The 22,285-nt window shown below is 42.9% G+C and overlaps 1 protein-coding gene across 7 annotated transcripts in view; it reads right to left on the bottom strand.

Annotated features, from left to right (window-relative positions):
* NOL4L (nucleolar protein 4 like) overlaps nt 1–22,285 on the bottom strand; it is a 414,548-nt gene that overhangs the window by 151,641 nt on the left and 240,622 nt on the right. The window contains exon 1 of one of the 7 annotated variants that reach the window (XM_086932666.1): nt 9,250–9,689. The exons of 4 other annotated variants lie outside the window; for them this stretch is intronic. In XM_086932666.1, the coding sequence (XP_086788792.1) occupies nt 9,250–9,318 (69 nt within the window). In that variant the 5' untranslated portion in view covers nt 9,319–9,689. Of the gene's footprint in view, nt 1–9,249; nt 9,690–22,285 lie in introns of those variants that run through there. 2 more of the 7 variants (XM_086932664.1, XM_086932665.1) reach the window with 2 other exon arrangements.

Raw genomic sequence — 22,285 nt, 5'->3', positions numbered from 1 at the left:
CAATTCCACATCGCTGCTATTAGTTTTTAAATAGTTTATACTCTATGGGAGATCACATGTCAACGCGACCCCAGATACTGTTTGTTTTAGTGTCGCCGCTTATAATATGCTTTTTTGCACTTTTGAGGGTTTTCTAAAGGGAGCGGAAAACCTGTTGGGAGTGGTGTGTTATATATATTACACGACTTGGAAGGGAGGGGCTTAAGCGCCATCTTGGTCAGTGTTCTAGTGTTCGGTTTAGCGATATTTACTTCCCAAATAATGCACTTGAATCCCCACGCTAATTTATCGACATAATACAATAGAACTAACCGCTGTCAACTTTCTGCAACAAACTACCCCACCACATCCACCACCACCACATCACCCACCACCACATCACCCACCACCACCACCACATCAACCACACCCACCACAACAACATCCACCACCCACCACATCCACCATCACCACCGCATCCACCACCACCACACCCACCACCACATCCACCACCACCACATCCTCCTCCACCACATCCACCACCACCACCACATCCACCACCTCACCACTTCCACCACAACAACATTCACCACCACATCCACCATCACCATAGCATCCACCACCACATCCTCCACCACCACTTCCATCACCACCACATCCACCAGATCCACCACCACCAGATCCACCACATCTATGTGTGTGTGTGTCGCTCTGTGTGTGTGTGTGAGTGGCTCTGTGTGTGTGTGTGTGTGGGTGCAAATGCAATAGGTCTCGCATTTGCAAGAGATTAAGCTATTGGCATTGTAAATGACAATGCCATTTATTTATCTGTTTTCAAAACCAACACAAATTAAAAATTTGTCATTTACAATGCCAATAGCTCTAACTTTTGCAAAGGCAAGACCGTTGCATTGTAAATGCTTTTTTTAAGCTGCCCAGTTTCCTTTAAAGAAATTGGGCTGGTTTTTTTCCGTTTTTTTTTAAATCTCATTTTTGAAAAGCAGTCATAGGGATAGTGGCAGATTGACTCTTGCAGGCCACCATCCCTGTGATTGTAACCATTCGCAGTGAGTCCCAAATTCTGAACTGCCCTATTAGTATGAATTAGGCAGGTTGAGTGGCAAATCACTAAGATTCAGTATTTTGTGAACTGACCTATTAGTACATAGGGCGGGTTCGCAATAATAAATGCTGATCTCAAACAGAAGTTGCAACTACTTTTTCTGACCAGTGTTTTATTATATCTGACCGTTTGGTGTTTACTAAATTTACAAATTCAACAACTTAGCTTAAGTGTCCGAATTGGCTAAGATAAGAGTTGGAAAAGATGGCACGGCAAGTTGAGAAAATGTACTAACCAAAGCCAAAGTTATGACCAGGTGAAAGTTGTTAAAAAAAAAAAAAGGAGAAGTTTTGGAAACTTTTTAAACACTTGATGAATTATTAAAAAAACATTTGGATAGTTAACACAAACATAAGTGATGTCCTCCTCAATGGTACCCCTTTTATAAAGACCTCTGCAAACAACTAAGTATAATTTCTCGCCCCAATACCCCCTCACGCCACTTTGATCCTATGCCTTATTCTTTCAACTATGGAACAGCAAGCAACACACCTCCTCTCCTTCTGAAACTAGCAGACACTTCGCTTAAGGCAAACTGTTCACCCATGCTGCAGGACCCCTAACTGCTGCTACTGGCAAGAGCTTCCAGTGTCTGGCTGTCAGTGTGAGCGTAGTGCCCAATCAATGCTACAGGAGTCTAACAATGTGAAGATCAGTGTGCTGTCAGCACTAAGGAACCTTGGCAGAGTCTGCTTCCATCTTTATTACTGCTACATGATGACAGGAGTGGAAGCGTCCATTATTTGTCAGTTCTATTCGATTGTTCAAGTGTGTGCTTCCACCTTTGTGTCAGTGCTATATTAGTCTAGCCGAGGCTTCCACCTCCCTTTCAGCGCTACATAATCCTAGCGGTGAGTCTCCATGTCATCGTTCACCTTTCTGTCAATGCTACATGATCCTAGTGGTGAACATCTAGTCGAGCTTCTACCTGTTTGTTAGTGCTACATGATCCTAGCGGTGAGCTTCCATCTCTCTGTCAGCGGTTCATAATCCTAGTGGTGAGCTTCCAGGTGAACTTCCACCTCTCTGTCAGCGGTACATAATCCTAGTGGTGAGCTTCCAGGTGAACTTCCACCTCTCTGTCAGTGCTACATGATCCTAGCGGTGATCTTCCAGGTCAGCTTCCACCTCTCTGTCTGTGGTACATAATCCTAGTGGTGAGCTTCCAGGTGAACTTCCACCTCTCTGTCAGTGCTACCTGATCCTAGCGGTGATCTTCCAGGTCAGCTTCCACCTCTCTATCAGTGCTACCTGATCCTAGCGGTGATCTTCCAGGTCAGCTTCCACCTCTCTGTCAGCGGTACATAATCCGAGTGGTGAGCTTGCAGGTGAACTTCCACCTCTCTATCAGTGCTACCTGATCTTAGCGGTGATCTTCCAGGTCAGCTTCCACCTCTCTGTCAGCGGTACATAATCCTAGTGGTGAGCTTGCAGGTGAACTTCCATCTCTCTGTCAGTGGTGCATAATCCTAGTGGTGATCTTCCAGGTCAGCTTCCACCTCTCTGTCAGCACTACATAATCCTAGCAGTGTCAGCTTAAAATAGCCTATAAGAAATTTTAGTTAGTTGTCCGTGTCTTACGATCCTTGCATTGTGAGCCCATGTTTTCCTGTTTATGCTGGTAGATCTTAGCAGTGTGAGCTTACAGTGTGTGGTCTGTGCAACAGGATCCAAGGAGTTGTAGCCTACAGTCCAGTCTCTGCTATAGGATCCTAACATCATGGGTTGATAGTGTTACATCAGCGCTATAGCTGGGCTGCTGCCTTAATTAACACAATAAGATCCAGCTGTGTGAGCGTCCACCTTTCCATGAGTACTATATGGCCCCCGCAGTGTCACCTTAAAATATCCTGTCAGTATTAGAAGATTCCTGTAGTGCTAGCCTATAGTGTGCTAAGTGCGCAACAGGATCCAAGTAGTCTTAGTCCATAGTGCCCTGTCTGTGTCATAGGATCCTAGTTGTGAGAGCTTAGTTTCATTAGTGCTCATACAATCCCTCATAACAGTGTCCGACCGTGTCCTGTCTGTGCCACAAAATCTTATCATTGTGCGCTTTTGGTGCCCTTTTTATGCTATTGGATCATATCAGGATGCACAGTGGAATCCAAGCAGTCTCAGCTCATCGTATCATGTCTGCACTACATGATCCTAGTAGAGTGAGCTTATGGTACCAGGACTGCGCAACAGAATCCAACCAGCCTTAGCTCATAGTGTTCTGTCTGCCCAACAGAATCCTAACAATGTGAGCTTATAGTGCTCAAGAATGTGCAACAGGATCCAAGCTCTCTTAGATCATAGTGTCTTGTCGGCCCTATAGGATTTTAAAAGTGTGAGCTTATAGTGCCTAGACTGTGCAACAGAATTCAAGCAGTCTTTCTTACCTTATAGTATCTATCTGTGTTATACCATCCTTGCAACTCAAGGACCTTACCAGTGCGCACTACCACCTATATGTCAATGTCATATGAACCCAGAAATGTTATGTAAGCAATATAAGGCCCTGGCAGTGTTGGTGCATGGTATTCAACCAAGGAAGGCAATACCATTTTAACAGCGTAAGAGCATATTGCCTTGTTTTTGCTCGAGGATCGTAACAGTAAGAACACATGCTAGATCTTAGCACAGTGAATTTCCTTCCAGCGGGGAACTTGCAAGTTTTGTTGGATCTCAAAGGTGTGAGCTTCAACCTGCCTCTTCCCTATCTTTGCAACAAGACACTGGCAGTACGGTGAGTTCTAAAGTCCAGCAGTGTCTGCCCATGGACTCTGGCAGCATGAGATTACTGCATCCCATCAGGGCTTGAGGGGCCTATCTCAGCGACTTTTGAAATTACAGAGTTCTTGCAATGTGTGCTTCCTCTGAGAGTTCCCTCCCTTTCAGTACATCAGGAAAATTATAGGGTGATCTACCACTAGGAAGAGAGTCAAGGGCCATAGGGTACTGGCAGGGTGAACCAAATCAAACAGCATTCTAGACTTGTATCCAGACCTCATCCTAAGAATACGTTGACCATGGTAAGCTACCACCTTAACCAGACTACAAGACACTGAGACAAGCCTAAGAATATTTTCAACTCCAGTCACTGAAGCCACGAGAAAGCCCTATGGTCATAGGCCATTAGATGGTGAAACGTGTTGACTCTCAAACTCAGCATTATAGTGTAACATTGAAGAAATGTAACATCGAAGAAATGAATCTGAATGATGATGTACCTACTGCACACCAAGAAAGATAAACATGTATGTAACTTACACAAGTTTACTTGCACTGCTGTAATTTGTTCTAGCATCAGGTAAAGTTTGAACAAATTCTGGGAATATACAGACTCACATATATCGATTATTACTGCAATGGGTGTGCACTCTATTTAAATATTGAGACACTTTTGTGTCCAGAAATGGGAAAGAAGCCATATCCGTTAACTAGAGAGTAAACATTTAACATATTCACAACAAATCAAAAAAATATCTAGCGAGATTGTGATTGGGAAGAAAGGCCTGTCCACTCTTGTGGTTATACTTTACGCCTCTTGCTGTAACAGACTGAACGTCATTGCTCTTTGCAAATCCTGCCCCGGCTCTCCACCGGGAACAGTAGCAGGCAGACTGGGAGGGTGTATCAGCGGGTACACACCCTTGTGCAAGACAACAGCCCATCAACCAGCCCTTACTTCTGTACCTACACCAATGTGACTCAATGATATAACCTTTGTGCAACACCTTACTTAGGGCTTGTGCTCAGGCTTAATGCTTACTGGTGCATATGGAATGCATGCACTTTGCACCTGTGTGGCTGTCTCTATTGGTGTGTGAGTGATGTATGTGGTACCCACATGAGTTCCATCAATTGTCTGAGCATTTCTCCTCAAACTTGTGAACTCAGTCAAGTGTACAGCTGGACCACCTCTGACAAATTTGATCCTCAAAGAAGCAACACACATTTTTTGCTGTAAAGTCAACTACATTTTCACATCGGAATAACCACGACTGAGGATGGCACATGTGCTAAACCATACAATTAGTTCATGATTCACTACAATCACCCACCATTGGAACACTCGTCCTCATCCCCTGGACGGAGACTTAGAAAAACGTAAATTTTCCCTTTTTCTCATTAAAGGGTTGCATTGACATTCGTCTGCTTAACATAATTATTTAAAAAAGCTAGCGTGGCCATCTCTGTTGTCTCTTATTATCGTGGTTGTAGGGCACGATCCTTTACGAGGAAGACAGGATGGAGTAGCATTTGTCTATGCATCATACCTGCACCGTAGACGCAGGGTGGCTGAAACCTCACTTGAATTTGATAACAGAACCTTTATCCATTTTCGACTACAACATGTCCCAGTCACGGGCCTCAAACATGTCCTTAATAACATCCCTGCAGTATGAAACAATATGTAAATTCCGGCATTCTAATATCTCTGATTCTGGCGGCCAAACTTAGGATTCTGGTGTGAGCATAACTCAGTTGCATCTAATGAACAGGGTATAGCTATCTGAAAGTGTGTTATGGGGGCAGAGAGTTGGGATGAGAGGGTGATGAATGCAAGAAATAGATTTTCCTGAACCAAGTCTGATCTATAAGCATCAAACGTTAGTAGGCATCCCATTGACCTAAGAGAATTGTAAGCAAATTGTAAAGCCCCCTGGCCATATGTCTCACTAAATGTTTACACTTTCAGCTCACAGAGTAAGACATTGCCCCACAAGCGTCTCACGTGACCATAAGTGATCCTTCTGCAACTGAGTGGACAGTCAACCCTCACACCAACCAATGAATACGCAGAATTACAAGTGGACCAGAAAAGAATACCCGATCCTTCATGGTACTGTGATTCAAACTCCAGTGCGTGCAGAAACCCAGAATAGTGTGGAAACAAATGCACCATGGAGGCATTCTAATGGTAGATGATGCTGGTAACATAACATACAAACACCAATAACATAACACAGGCTTTGGAAATTGCGACTGTCCATTTGTTGAGAAGCACAAAGTGGGATGGCGTGCTGTACCCTTGAAAGCAGCATGCAAAAGGTGAAGAAGTTAGTCTTTCGCTGGAGGCTGAGGAAGTGAATGTATGAAAAAGAAAGCCCGAATTCTTCAAAATAGCTTAATGTTAAAGTTAGGAGGACCACCACCATCGCTTGTAATGTAGTAAGAATAAAAGTAAAACATTTAGAGTGGCAGCGGGAAGCAAAGCACACTCCACCAGCAAAGGGAGAGTAATAGCGGTGTGACAGAAAGAAACGGAAAAAGTATGTTTGTCTTTGCATTAGCCCATATCACAGGATTCCAAAATTGCTCTCTGTGGCACTTTTCTTTGAGGGGTAAACATGGCAGCGTCCGAACATCAGTGGTACAACTCACTAGTGAGGTGTTCTTTGACAGCCTTCTTGAAACTGAAGGGAATGGGATGCTCTCAGGTCTAGAATAGTGTGTTCAAGGGCAGAGTGGGGCAAGAACTTGATGCTTTGGGCGGATAAGGAAGTGATTGGAGGTAATATTGCGCAGGAAGATGGTGAGCGTTTTACCTTGGTGGACCTTGAAAACTGGGGTGAGGGATTTGAACAGCGTTCTGTTGAGAAATTTTAATAGTTATTTTTAGTTAGACAGCAAAGCCCGTTTGGTGTCCATAGTTGGGTGGACGCAGCCTAGGCAAGTTCAACTGCACCTGTGTAGCTCGTCCAGCTAAGATGTCCTGAGTGGGGACTCGCCAAATCTAGAAATACAATTTTTTTCATACAGAGCTTGCCACTACGGCTTTCAGTTTTTGCTCCGACTTTAATAACATACTTTAGGATTACCCTATGTTCCTGTTCCTAAGGTCCTTGTTTTATGGCCTAAAGAATAGCCTGAAACAAGCTGTGGTGATTTACGCCTGTGGTGTTGGCATACAAGTTAGTGCGGGCAGAAGACACACTGACCTACTGAGCCAATTTAGGAATCTGCAGAAAATATTGTAGCATAGGTGACGCAGAGTGAATAATCTTGAGGCTTCAATATGTTTTATCTATTCTGGTTCATTTCAGCTATTGACAACCGGGGCTGGATTATGTGGTTGTCTATAATTCTGAAAAAAAAGAAGAGGTATGCTGTTCCTTGGGAGGGAGGGGAGGTGGGGGTTGCTTGTTTTGGTTGTTTTAACTCTGTCCTGCGTCTATGATACCAAAGTGGTACCAGGGTAAGGTAACCGATTTGCCCGGACAGTCCCGGTTTTCCAACAGTTGTCCCGGCAGATTTCGGTTAAATGGGCTCATGTCCCAGTTTTTTGAGAGGGTAAACTGAAAACAGTGAGAGGCACTTTTTTTAGGAGTTCCAAAGTAGGGCTAGTAAGCAGCTGTTATGAGTAAGCAATTTAATTAACAGGTATGATGCTGGTTTTAAAAATTACATTATATTTTCTTAGTGCGTCTTCTTTGTTCCTATGAGAATGTGGACTGTCATTTTTGCCACTTTATTGATGTAAATATGTAGTTCTTCCTCTATTTTTGCGAAATGTCCCGGTTTTTAGGTCGCACGATCTGGTCATCCTGTACAGGGGCATAACCAGAACCGAGCCCCACGGGGTGGCAAAGACTAAAATGGGGTAGAAGCAGTAGCAAGTTGCGTTGCTCGCATTCGGTTCCACTTTCTCCACAATAAATGTTTTCATGTGGTTCCTTTTTTGAGCATTTTATTACAGCCCTGGGGCGAAATGGGGGTTTTCAGTTCCTTCAAGTTAACTCCCCCCACGTTTACAGAGATGCTAGCGTATGTAGGGCAGACGGTAATTTTCGTAGCAACGCAGTCTTTTCCTCAGACCAAAACCTTCGAAAGGGCGCGTGCGTCACACGCAACTGTAATAAGGCCTTGGAAGACATCAGTACACAATGATTCTGAGGAGGAGGTATATTAGATGAAGAAAAAATAAACACTATTCCTATTACGGCGCTGAGAGAGTTAAATAAAGGTGGCAAAAAAGCAGTTACATGTAATTCTTTTGATGCTGGTGCGCCGCTTTTTGTAAACAGATGGGCAATCTATACCCAATGGTACTATAGGGCAAGATAACTGCGTAGAATGTAAACAATGATGTTAAAAGAGGACCCAATCAAAGAGGACCCAAATCACTGTCGCGCGGACGCTGGCTGTGTTCCACGGCGATTTTAGGTGATCACTTATTTTAGGTTTGTCAACAACTCCGTTGGCCACCAGCAGTGCTGCTGAGATAGTAGAATCTCTTAATGAAATGAAAGCAATACAGAGTGGAGGAGTGATCCTAGAAGTGGAAGATACGATACGAACCAGGGGGAGGGAATTTGAGGGATGGCACGGGAGTAACTTTGGAAAATATTTGTTCAAACAAACGTTGAATGCCAGAAGCAGGATAACTAATTAGACAAAACAGAGCCTGAGTTTAAATACTATTTGGACCAACTAAGAGTACCAGAGCTCTGAGAAAAGAATAAGGCGTGTGGTACCAGCCAGAACTGCTGACCTTAAAATTGGGTAACCAGGCTCAAGTTTCGGCGTCGCTCCACCATGCTGTGATTCTGGGCAAATCACTTAATCTTCCCGTGCCTACAAAAATGAATGTTTTTTGTGTAGTGTAACTGTGATCATGTAAAGCGCTCCAGTACCTTTGAGTTCAGAACGAGCTAAATAAAACTGCATAAATAAAGACTGGAGACCATAAAATACACTGGGGCATCGGGGAAACTGGCAGGACAAACGGACCTGCCAGTCTATACCTCACGCCGCGCGTCATAACCCCTGCCTAAACCTCACCACTCATCCTCAACGTCGCCTTTACAACAAAACCCACCTCTGAGCCATCGCAGGTGGAAGTAAGACTTACAACACCAGAGTTCCTCAAAAACAATAAGACGAGGGGTCGGAATAAATGAACAATACCTCTTATTCGACCACCGGGATTATGGAGGCTGCGCAAAAGCAGTCGCACCCTACCAAAATACAGTACCGGGGTGATCAAATCGCCGCTGCTGCATCAAACTAAGCGTTACTATGTTCACGACTCGGTGGCACTCCTTTTATCCAGCCCCGAGGGGAGAAAGCCTGAGTCGGGCCTTCCGGGCACGAGATCATGCCTGTCCCCAGCAGGTACCTACCTGCAGCAGATGCATTAACCCAACGCGCTGTCTTACCGCATGAAGCCGACTCTGAGGCAGGGCCCGTCCTTTCCCGAAGACGCCGGGGAGACCTGCAGCTTTCATGGGCGAGGCTTGCCCTCTATCGTCCTAGGGGCCGAGCCACGCATTTTCGGAGGACTTGCGAGGCTCTAATCCGTGACATCATGCGGCCCGGTTGATACAGTTACAGCCCCTGGCCATCTGCTGCCCCCTTTGTCTCCCGGGTGGCGGTCCCCTCACATGTCCCCTGCACCGACGTCCCGAGGAACCAGGAAAACAAGGCCCTTTCTCTCCTGCGCGGCAGTCACACCTCTCCCCTCCCCTCCCAGCGCTTCACAAAATGTCAGTAAGTGATCCTTCGTCCTCCCCGGTTCTTCTGCAGGATTTCCTGCCCCGTCCCCTGCCCATGCCCTTGATGACACTGCTAAACAGAGGCCAGCTGTGCTAAGTACTGCGCGCGCCCCACCCCCCGCCCGCCCGCGTCTGAGCGCCTCCTCAGCGCCGCGGCCCGCCTTTGTGTCACCCTCCCCAAAGCAGCCAGCGAGGAACAGAATCCGCCAAAGAGGAACCGAGCGAGGGCCGGCGGCGGCACACCCAGCGCGCGCGGCTCGGCAGGCCGGGGGGAGGGGAGCGGCCTCTCCTCAGTCCCCTGGGCTCCGAGGCGGAGAGCGCGGGGCGCCGGGGCTTCCTGACTGGAAGCAGGCCTGGCCCGCCAGGGCAAGGCTCCTAATAATAACAGGCCGCACCGCCGATGCCATGAAGACCCGGGCCGGCGGTGGGTCGGTACGCTGACCTTGGATGCGTGAACGCCTGAGGGAGCCTGTTCTGGGATTCCTACCTATGACCTGCAGAGTTCACACGCGTCTGTCCCTATAATAACCTAGGACTCCAAATCATGGCAGACAGGCCTGCGTGCACTCCCGGAGCTAGACAGGTGCAAAGCACAGTGTTCCTGCTGCTAGGACGCGTGGATTCACCAGCAGCCTCGCACAGCGAGGGGACAATGGACAATTCACCAAACCAGCAAGCAACAATGGAGGCGTCTCCGTGCGGCGAGAGCGGGGAGAGCCGGTGCCAGGCCCAAGAGGACGCTTGGCTGCCAAATGTGCTTCTATACAACCACACCAGCGCTGTACGTTATAGTGAAATAAAGTGAACATGAGCATTTAGAAACAAAAACACCTCTGAAATTCACCAGTTGTAGTTTACCGCACTAACTTTAATATGCAACGCACAGCTTATGAACTCACATATGACATCACTCTTGACATGCCAAATGATATCACTGATGACATCACCACAGTCATATACAGCATAGAGTTACAGAGTGTACTAACAGTAGTTTTTAAGATATACGATGTGCTTGAAATCGGAATACAGAAGTGCAGGTACTCTGTACCAGAGTACCTGCTTGTTTCAGAGAAGTGCCGGTACTCCAATTAAAAGTATTACTTCCGTCTTGAGAAGTGCTGGTACTTTCCCTCTCAAAATAAAAAAAAGTGTCAGTACTCCATACCGTACAGTACCAGCCCATTTAAAGCACTGGATATCAGTTTTGTTGCTAGGCTTCAAAGAAATACCAGTTTCCTGTATCTTTGATGTTTAAAATCCCAAATTCAGTGCTTCACAATTGGTGACAATCATATTTGAATTGTTTGACTAATGTGACAGGGTTGTTGAAGTTCTGAAGTTCTCTAGTTATTTTCACCATCTTGAAAACTGTGGATCTATCTTGACTTGTGACAAATTCAAAGGAAAGATGAGGCAAGTGCCTGATCTCAGAGCAAGTAAAAGACTAGAAAAAATATAGAACTATGTATGTCATTCGTTACTAAAACACAATTGCAATAACTGTCAATAAAAGTAGTGGTTATCAGTCATTTATTAAAAAAATCACTAATCAGATTTGATTTGCAACTTTCATAAAGAGATTAAAAAAAAAGGCAGAAGGGGTATAAGGCAGAAGGATAGAGAGTATGAGTCAGAAAAAAATGACAGATGCAGCGAGCCAAAGGTCTTGCATGGTAGAGGTTATGCGCAATGGAACTTGCTAACCTGTGGCGGGTTGGGAGCAGGCTCCAGCCGTAGGCCAGGACTTTTGTGTAAAACCCATGCTGCACACAAGGGAATTGAAGGCTGTGTAAAGAGGGTGTTGGTCACCCACTGCAGGTTGGGTGTATGCCTTGCGGCCAACCCCTGCTGTTCATAGCCAAAGAAAAACATGGCAGGCAAGATCATTTATGATATGTGAATTACAATCGTTGTTATCAACAAAGGGGGGAACCGTGAGGGGGCTATTTTTAACGGGGTCCAGTGTACAAGCCCGATAGAACTGTAGCACAAGAAGGGTACAAAGTTCCCCAATGTAGTTGTGGAAAAGGATGGAGTGTGAGACTAGCATAAAAGCGAGGAGAGGAAAAAAGGGGGGAATCCCTTTTTGGAACTAAAAAGTTCCAAAAAGGGAATCCCCCTTTTTTCCTCTCCTCGCTTTCACGCTAGTCTCACACTCCTTCCTTTTCCAATTACAATCGTTGTCACATTTGAGTTCGAATTATGCCTCAGCCGCTACCTGTGGGTATGTCAGTGAGTGTGAGTGTATACATACATATATATATAATTTTTTCCACTGAAAAGAACAATGGTTAAAGTGACACTATAGTTAGGAAGTGTAATAATATAATATGTTACTTAACATTTATAAAAACCTTAGAAATTCAATGAAAATAAAGGTTAAAGGGACGTTATAGTTAGGTGAAAATGTCAGTTAAAACATACCACTTTAAACAAACAAAAACAGTGAAATTCACAAGTTATGGTTATCTCAAGTAACTATAACTTGTGCTCTAAATTAACTAAAACTTGCACCGTTCTGTGGACAGTGTTGTCGTCAATGATGTGATTTCAGATGTTGCTGTGATGTTATCACTAATGTCATTGAACATGTCAATTGTGATGTAATAGGGGAGATAATTAGCAGTGCATGGCAAGTGTGCGAGTTATAGTCTGCACCCAACCCCTGCTGGCACCCAAAAGCCTGCTGTGCCTGGCCCATCGGCTATGCGAGGTGTGAAGTTTGGCACCAGGCCTGGCTCAACGCCATAGTACCCGACCAACCCCACCCAGCCGAGAGCCTTACCTCTTGCAGGGTGCAGTTTTGGACATACGCAGTGTACAGTCGGGTGAAGGCCCTGTGCACAACACCCATGAGCGCCCTACTCCCCACAATGCATGAGCTTTGGCCAAGCACAGCATACAGTAGGGTGTAGGGCCTGGCCTGTGATGAGGCCCTGCGCCCAACCCCTCGGTGGCACCCAACCAATCTCTGCACACAGGCTTTGGCCTTTTTAAAATGTTTTGGGTACCCCAGTGCCCACCCGGGACACCTACATCTGAAATTTTTCTAGGAGTCAACAGCACTTGTTTTTATTTATTTTTATAAACACAATTTATTTTACTTTTTTGGGACACAGGGTGAGCCTCAGGGCCCTTGCAGCCCCGGCCAGCTACCTGCAAGTGTAGGAGCTGGCCATCTTTTTTTGTTTCTTTTTAAATAGTGAGGTTCCCCAGTGCCCACTTGGGGCACCCCACAACATCAGCCACTTTGACGGCAGTGGATGGAGGCGCATAGCCCCTGCAGCTTCGCCGGCTCTGCTGCCAGGATATATCCTGGGTGTGGAGGGAACCAGAATTGCACCCACCTGGCAGGAGCAGCATTCAGGAGCAATTCTGTGTTTCCCTGCCCACAGGAGGATAAGCAGGGAGAAACTTTTGTTCTCCCACCTGGCGGGAGCAGCTGTGCCACTTAAATTCGAGGATCCCCTGTGGTGGAACTGTGGTATGAAATACACATACCTTTTGAGCCTTCATTTCTCAATAACCACTGAATGGATTTACACCAAATCATAGAACAGCATGCTTTCTGGATCAAGATCTTCCTTTCTGCCAAATTTGGTGTAATTCCGTTCAGCTGTTGTTGCAGCATCGCTGTTCGATTGTCCTATGGAAAATTGCACGGGGAAATGCGTTTTGGGACCCCCTTTTTTCTCTGCCCCGCTTGACGTATAACAACAAAACTTTCCAGGAACAAACTGAGGTAGATGAGATTTTTTTGAAAACGTTCATGAAGATTCAGATTTATCAAACGGTGGCAAAGTTATTAGCAAACAAAAAAAAACAGTTCTTGGAAACGTGGTCCTAACTATAAAATTTTACTCAGAAAACGTGCAATTTACTGTTCAATAGAAATCTGGTCAGTATTTTTTGGCATATAAGAAAGGTGCCAGATGGGCTTGTATGGGATAATTTCTACTTCTTGGCCGTTTAAAAAAACTGCTTCACATTTTAATTTTTCAAGGAATGTGATTCAATGAGGAACAGCATTAAAATATTTGTCACAACCTTGACAATTGCAATTTTGGTCTATGAGAGGTGCCTGACCCCAATGAAGTAATAGGCTTCAGTCAGAAGTCGGGACATGGAGGTTAAAACAGAGTAAATAACAAATTAGTAACTGAAAAAAAATGTGATTTTGTATTTAGAAACAGGAACAAAAAACTAGAGTTTTCATAAAAAATAATAATTCTTAATTAAAAAAAATAATAATAATCAAGGCTATGGTTGTGTTAAGTCCCTATTAGGGTTCACAGAAGCTGCAGGGCTTCCCCGCATGCCAAACAGTGCAGCCAACCACCACAAAGCACAGCTGTGCACAGTGTGGCTTGTCTACTCGTTTTAATAAGTTGGTGCTACGTAAAATAGGATGTTTGTGAACATAAATTATTAGCCACTATATCACACATGAGGTGCTATACAACTGCATGGTGACACAATCCAAACGTTCTACACATCCTAGGAGCGAAATTTTGAAGTCTATCTTCCGCTGAGCTACAAGTCGGCGCTACATGGAATATGGTGTTTGCATACATAAACTATAAGGCACAATGGCCCAGATGTTCAAAGGGTTTTTGTGGTCGCAAACCATCAAATTCTATAAAAAATGGGATTGGTGACTGTAAAACATTCCATGTAGGTACAAAACCCCATGTTGAAATTTTCTGGCTTGCGAAACGGCTTTAGTAATGATTACCGAATTACAATTTGATAGTGGCATGTTGGGGGCGTCTCTTTCGGATTGGTTTGCAAACATAAATTCGATCACAAATCATTGATAAGTTACAGACTCTTAAGTTGGGTGGTAACTTGCTCGCAAACCGGAAAGTGGAATCTCGTCCTTTTTGGGGATCAGAGTAGAAACTTCGGGGGAGTAGCCATTGGTCTTGCAGCCCAGGGCCAGCTATCGCTGTAGTTTTTCAAAACAGAACTCATTCATTTGAAAAAGATGCCTCCCATTTCATTTAAAGAAATTCAACTGCTTTAAAATAAAAAAAAACACATCTTTTATTTTGAAATGTTATGACATGCATTGTGGTCTGCTATACCTTTCAGGCCACCATCACTGTCATCGCAGTCGATCATAGTTTGCGACCTGTCTAATGATATTAATTAGACCGGCTGTTCTGCAAGCCCCTGCAATCCCTTATTGTACTAAACAACCTATTGGTACATAGGTCGGTTCACAAAATAAAATACTGGTCGCAAACATTCAGTGCACAATTAGCGACCACTTTTGGCGACCAGTATGTAAGGGCACCTGGCCCTTGATTACTAGCAAGATACTATGCTACGACATGGAGCCAGTAGAGGGTTATCTAAATACATGGAGATCTGTGTGCCCGAAGCTCACCCAATCAGAGTATGTGCTTCATAGGAAGATGATGCTTCCCAACAAACAGAGCAAGACCAATCACGGTAAAAAGTATGCCACGTATTACGCATGTTCTGAAAGCAAATGTAACTAGATGTTCTCAGACATCTAAGCCATCCAGACACAACAATCCGTGTCAGCTTCAAAAGCACCTACAACATACACATATAGGCTTGTATTGAAAAATGAAAAGATAAACAGGGGTTGGCAAACATACTAGAAATCCCAGCATCTAAATGTGCATTCATTCTCAAATCTGCCTTACATATAAATAAAGGATGCAACTTTTGTGTATATTGCACAAGCGGAAAAAAATACAAATTCATTTTTTCTAACTATCCTGACACATTTATCTAAAAAAACAACTTTAAATATAAACAACCTAATTCAATAAGACGTTCGCTTACAGCACAAAAAATAAAAAATGCTCTAAATTATCTTCACACTACAACAAAATATTACACAAAGACCTCATGACCATAACAACAAATTTAAAAAATCCCATCCTCAATATCAGACATGTAATGAAATACCAACAAGCACAGGAACAAAGGACAATGGGTGGACAGAATACTATGCACTATTTTGGGATCGCCCAAACTAAATTTTCGATAGGTTATTGTTGAAACATTGATTAAGGTTGCTCCTTCTAGAGGATCCACCTCACATATACATACATTAATATTATACAACATCCCTTTCAAACGAAATGGGGATTCTGGCTATGCATAGCGAAAAGAGACAAATCAAATTACCGGATTAAAAATAGGAGGACATATCAAGGCCATGCATAGCAAAGTAATTTGTACCAGAATGTATTGCACTCACTTCTTTATACAATCTATCTAGATGTGAATAATAGCTACCTTTGTTGCAAAACAATTATAGGTGAATGGAACCATATGTTATTTTATCACCTTTTATTAAAGGGATTTTGGCGGAGTATTTTTCATGACCTCCAAAGAGATTACCTCCGGTGCAGTTTCATTAGTTGTACAATAACTGTTATGAAGGTGAATGATGTCACAATAGTTTTCAAAACCCAAGCAGTATTTGTCTTTTGTTCCATTGCTCTCCTCTCTTTTTTCCGATTATTTTTCTCTTTATGTTGCTCCCATAAGGCCAGTTCACTATTAATTCTAGAATTCACTATGCATTATGTATTTATTATCTTGGAATCAAACTAGTAGTTCTAATATTTTAAATATTGTATTTCATTATGCAGTTGTGTTTTTGGAGCGTTGCTTTGACTGAAAAAAATAATTAAAAAGCAAAGCAAAAGTTACTTTTCAATAGTATCTGGAATAGAATTAAAAGATTTGAGCTATCTATCTATCTATCTATCTATCTATCTATCTATCTATTAAGGTTATTAGCATTGATTTAGCACTTACTTGGCCTAGTAGGGACCTTGGCATTCCAATTCTAGCAGATGCACTACTGGTAAATTGCAATGTACAGAGGTAAAAATGTGTATTTTAAGGGTTCAGGGATGGCTATTTTATAAAGTAAAATGTAAATTAAATAATAATGATATAATTAACATTATATATGAGTATAAGATTAAATATTACAATATGAATTGCAAACAATAAATTTTAAGTGAAGTAAAAATAAAATGGGTATTGATACACATATGTTTAAGGGATCTATGACAGAATTTCGACAGACAGAATTTCGACCTACACAAATATCGGCGTAATTATATCGATAGCAAAAATATCGACGCCCTATGTACAACATGGTAAGTACCAAAATATCGAAAATTTAATATCGATGTAAAAAATATCGTTGTTAAATATATCGATTTTTTTTTATTTAAAATAACATAAAAAATACTGTAAATAATACATAATAATTACTTAAACATATTTAAATATATGTAATAATTGTTAAAAAAAATAATAATACATATTTAATAAAAAAAAAAAATGATATATAATATATAATTACTTAACAATAATTACTATTCCCACTCCAGTGGGTGCAACAGTAGGGAAAACTGACCCTGAACACTAAAAATACCCCTTTACCCAAAAACCTAAAACTGACCCTGAACCCTAAAAATACCCCTTTACCCATAAACTGAAAACTGACCCTGAACCCTAAAAATACCCCTTTACCCAAAAACTGAAAACTGACCCTGAACCCTAAAAATACCCCTTTACCCAAAAACTGAAAACTGACCCTGAACCCTAAAAATACCCCTTTACCCAAAAACTGAAAACTGACCCTGACCCCTAAACATACCCCTTTACCCAAAAACTGAAAACTGACCCTGAACCCTAAAAATACCCCTTTACCCAAAAACTGAAAACTGACCCTGAACCCTAAAAATACCCCTTTACCCAAAAACTGAAAACTGACCCTGAACCCTAAAAATACCCCTTTACCCAAAAACTGAAAACTGACCCTGAACCCTAAAAATACCCCTTTACCCATAAACTGAAAACTGACCCTGAACCCTAAAAATACCCCTTTTTCAAAGAACTGAAAACTGACCCTGAACCCTAAAAATACCCCTTTACCAAAGAACTGAAAACTGACCCTGAACCCAAAAAATACCCCTTTACCCAAAAACTGAAAACTGACCCTGAACCCTAAAAATTCCTTTACCCAAAAACTGAAAACTGACCCTGAACCCTAAAAATACCCCTTTACCCATAAACTGAAAACTGACCCTGAACCCTAAAAATTCCCCTTTACCCAAAAACTGAAAACTGACCCTGAACCCTAAAAATACCCCTTTACCCATAAACTGAAAACTGACCCTGAACCCTAAAAATACCCCTTTACCCAAAAACTGAAAACTGACCCTGAACCCTAAAAACACCCCTTTACCCAAAAACTGAAAACTGACCCTGAACCCTAAAAATACCCCTTTACCCAAAATTAATTAATATTACAAATAAATTACTTCCCACCCTATTCCCCTATAAACCCACAACCCGCTCCAGTAGTAAAACATATAATTTAGTTAAAAATACACATAAATTATCAATTAATTAATCAATTAATCAATTAAAATAAATCATTGCCAATTAATATTTAATTGCAAAATAAATTAATAATTGAAAAATAATTATTTAATTACAAATAAATTACTTCCCACCCTATTCCCCTATAAACCCACAACCCGCTGTGGTAGTAAAACATAATTTAGTTAAAAATATACATAAATTATCAATTAATTAATCAATTAATCAATTTAAATAAATAATTGCCAATTAATATTTAATTGCAAAATAAATTAATCATTGAAAAATTAATTATTTAATTACAAATAAATTACTTCCCACCCTATTCCCCTATAAACCCACAACCCGCTGTGGTAGTAAAACATATTATTTACTCTTATATTTTTTTAAATTATAAAAACATATTAAACACATATTATAACAATTAATTTAAATACTTAACTTATATTTCTAACACATATTAGTAAATCGAAATTACTTACATCGATATATATGCTATCGATATTAGTAATTTCGATATTACTTACCTTAGGGTCGATATTCTGGCCATCGATATTCTGGACATCGATATTCTGTCCCATCGATATTAGCAACTCGATATAAGTGTAGGTCGAAATTAAAAACTCGATATTTTGACTGTTTACCATGTTTAAGTATATATACATATGTATGTGTAGATATATAAATATATAAATATATGCACACACATATATTCAGTGAAAAAAACAAAGAATAAAGTGACTTTCTAGTTAGGAATTAAAATAATCTCTTACTTTACATTCATTAAAAGTAACTATATCTTAATCCACTGCCCTCTCTATTGGTAGTGGTTATGACCCAACCACAATAAGCGATTTTCAGGTTAGGCCCCACTAGCAGACCAAGTCTTAGGAGTACTATTCTGACTCTTTCAAAGTCAGAAGTATTCCGGTGCTTATAGCGCCATGTGGCAGAACTAGATCCCTCTTGAAGTTAAGGGGAGATGGTACAGGTTCTGTTGCTTCAGTAGGGGCGCGTTCACACGCAGTTCTCCATGGCAGCCTTCTCTCTAGGCACCAGCGAAATTAGGTGACGATCTCTGCTCTTCATAGCAGCCCCCTTCTGCCTTATAGAGTCGCCGACTTTACCGTGCACATGGGCTATGGCCCGATCGGCACAACAGTAATTCACTCTTTACCCCAGCCCCCTCTGACACACAGGTTGAGGCCCGATCAGCACGTCAGTAATGCACTATTCACTTCTAGCATTCTTGGTCGCCTATTTTTACCTGTATACAGATGACAGCCCAAATGGTGCAGCCACAGCAAAATTTATGGTGGCCCTCTCTGGCATACAGGGTCGCAGACTTGAATCTGCACACATGCAACAGCAGATCGGTGCAGCAGCCGCTTTCTCATACCTCGCTGCAGAGATCCACTTGCACTACTGGACCTCACTCCCTCCAAGCACTCTCCTCTTCCTCACAGACACACTGGAGCAGGCAGACACCGGTGCTCCAGGCTCTCAGGTAGGTAATCTTGGATTTCCCTGTATGTCTCCTCACTCAGCTGGGTGACCGGCAAACCTTAGCATCCAGTCCTGGTTACAGGTAGACGTCTTGCAGGGTTTCCCGTCCTTGGCATACAGACTGACTGGCTGCTTGACAGTTGGCAATTTTGGAGGCCTCGAGCTCCCCTTCTTATGGTCCATTTCCAGACAATAAATGTGATTTAGGGTCGAAGACTGAAGTATGTGCGGGCAGACTGCTTCCTTTTGAAGTGCCCCCTCCTCTGTTTTGCCCTGTCTCCAGAAAGAGCTTTATCACAGAAGGAGCAACTTCAAATCTGACAGCCCCAAAACACAGGCCATGGGAGTGATTAGAGGTTCACACCTGGATGTCAGCCACAGTGATATGTGCATCAAAAGATTACCCCTTATCCCCAGGCCTGCTCTTAAAAAAAACAATTTTCAGCCCCACGTCCTTAACAAGATGTGCCCAGGCCCCTTTCGAGTGACCTTTCTCAGAATAAAATAGTACCCTTTGAATTGTTTTCAAAGAGCCTGGCTCTTTCTTTCTCCAGTTTGTGTCCCACCCAGCTCTCAGGAATGCAGCAATCCTGACTTGACGCGCCCACTGCTGATTTTTCTGGGACTAGCCCTGGTAGTGGCCAAGAGGGACATAGCCAGGAAATGGGGGGCGCCAGACATACCCCAGCTAGAGGAATGGAGGAGGGTTTATGGACCTTTACATGGCAGCCGAACGGGTCATGTACAAAGCGAGAGGCTGCCCAAAGAAATTCTGCAGAGTATGGGGCAAATGGCGACACTTTCATGGGCTGGATGGAGGACTAGGATGGGTCGCAAACGCTTGAATGTATGATTGCCAGGGGAGGGATGGGATTCCTAGACCGGGAGATATTACTGCAGTGGACTTGGAAGATTGTAATGGCAGTACACATGGATGTTGGTCCTTGGGTCCTGACTCATGAGGGAGGTGGGGAGGATACGGAAGGGGGAATGTGGGAGTGTTGCTCACTACTGACATGCTTGTTGTTTGTTCTCTTTGTTGCAAAAACAATAAAAATGTTTTTTTTTAAAAAAGGAATGCAGCAATCCACAAATCAATAAGGGGGAAATACTCTAACTCTTCATGCTTCTCCAATCAGCCCGGGTCTCCTAAAATGGAACATAGAGACTTCCATGTATTGTACCTCTCACAGGCACACATACACACACAGAACGATACAACCACCCGGGTGCTGCAGTGCTACATACTAACTAGATGTAGGTCAAGGAAGAGTTAAGCACACATCAGTGTGAGTGGGCTTGTAGGCCTTACTCCAGTGACACAGGTCAAAAGGCCTGCTCATTCCGACTGATCACTACACAGCATACTACCAATACTGCACTCATGCTACTTAACTCCTAATAAAGGCAGTAGCCTTTCACCACTATGAGGGTAGCACTTTGGGCCAACAAGACTTTAATTGGTGAGACAGTTCTAGGTCATCGCGCACACGCATGATCCATATTTGACCATGACTTCAAAAATCAGCACAAGGGATCCAGATAATGCTGCAGCTGGGGCAATCTAGGCAGGTGTACATCTGTCACCATACGAGGGACTTTTCCAGCACAAAAATTTCGCATGTTAACATCCACCAGAACACATCGGACAAAACATCTGGCATTTTTGCAAGACAGACCAGATACGTTAGGCAGAAGACTATCGCCGTAAACGTTATTCAGCACCAAGAATCACCCTGCACACATCTTTATCCAAAAGGCAAAAGAAATGTCTAGCAACTTAAAGATATCTAAGTAATTAGCATTGCCCTGGGACATCAAACATTAAAGTTATAAACCACAGCTTACTGAGTAGGAGATAGCCACCAACCAAGACATCATCACACACTGAATCACATGGCTGACAAGATTGGTCCTACCCTCAAGATCCCACACTGGCTTAAGAATATCCTTCAATGCCCTCTGCTTCACCCAAAAAGAATCCATTGTACTGGACACATTTTCCTATAATCCGTATTCAAAAATGAAGACCAAGTGTGGAACTACATCTCAAGAATGGCACCACTTCTATGAACACCACCTTTCATAAGAATCCGGAGGGTAGGTCGCGCGTTCGCAGAACAAACTTCCAGATTCAGAGTAGCTGTCTACTTCGTCAACAATTCCAAAAGTTCTTCAATCCTCCCAAGGAATATGGAAAGTGGTACATGACTAACCATACAATATAATCCAATATGCTTCTCTAGCACTAATGAAAGTAACACCCCTGCTAATAGTAGAGTGCTGTGAAAGACTACATTATCTGGCAGAGAAGGCACAGCTCGTGGTTTCGCTCAAGAAAAGAAGTGGGGACAGTTTTATACACATCTGTCTATAGTTATCACTCACCTAGCTTTGTAAGACATTATATTATTGTAACTCCAAGAGAATTCGGTTGCAACGGGTAAGATATGTTGCGTGCCCGCATATCCACGATTTTACACATACATACACAAGCATGATCCCCACCCCCTTAAGTACAGAGCGCTTGGTGATAATTTTCCTTGAATCCACTCTAGAGCCTCTCTGCTGGGGTCAAGGAGTTCCGTTACTTGGCAACAGCGAGAAGTTCTACGCCAAGAAAGCGAACCCACAATGAGATGGAAGACAAAAGTGAAGTTGCATGCAATTTTTACCCCGTGTGACATCTTGACGCAGCTCTGCGAAAGATAATGACTGACTGAGCCTATAGAAACAAGGCAGAGCTCACTAATAAACATCTAGCCAAAGTGTGCTGAACTTAGGCCTTTTACACTGTGGGCCC

Source organism: Lissotriton vulgaris, chromosome 7 (assembly GCF_964263255.1).
Source record: "Lissotriton vulgaris chromosome 7, aLisVul1.2, whole genome shotgun sequence".
Classification (NCBI taxonomy): Eukaryota; Metazoa; Chordata; class Amphibia; order Caudata; family Salamandridae; genus Lissotriton; species Lissotriton vulgaris.
This window is presented reverse-complemented; position numbering and strand designations above follow the sequence as displayed.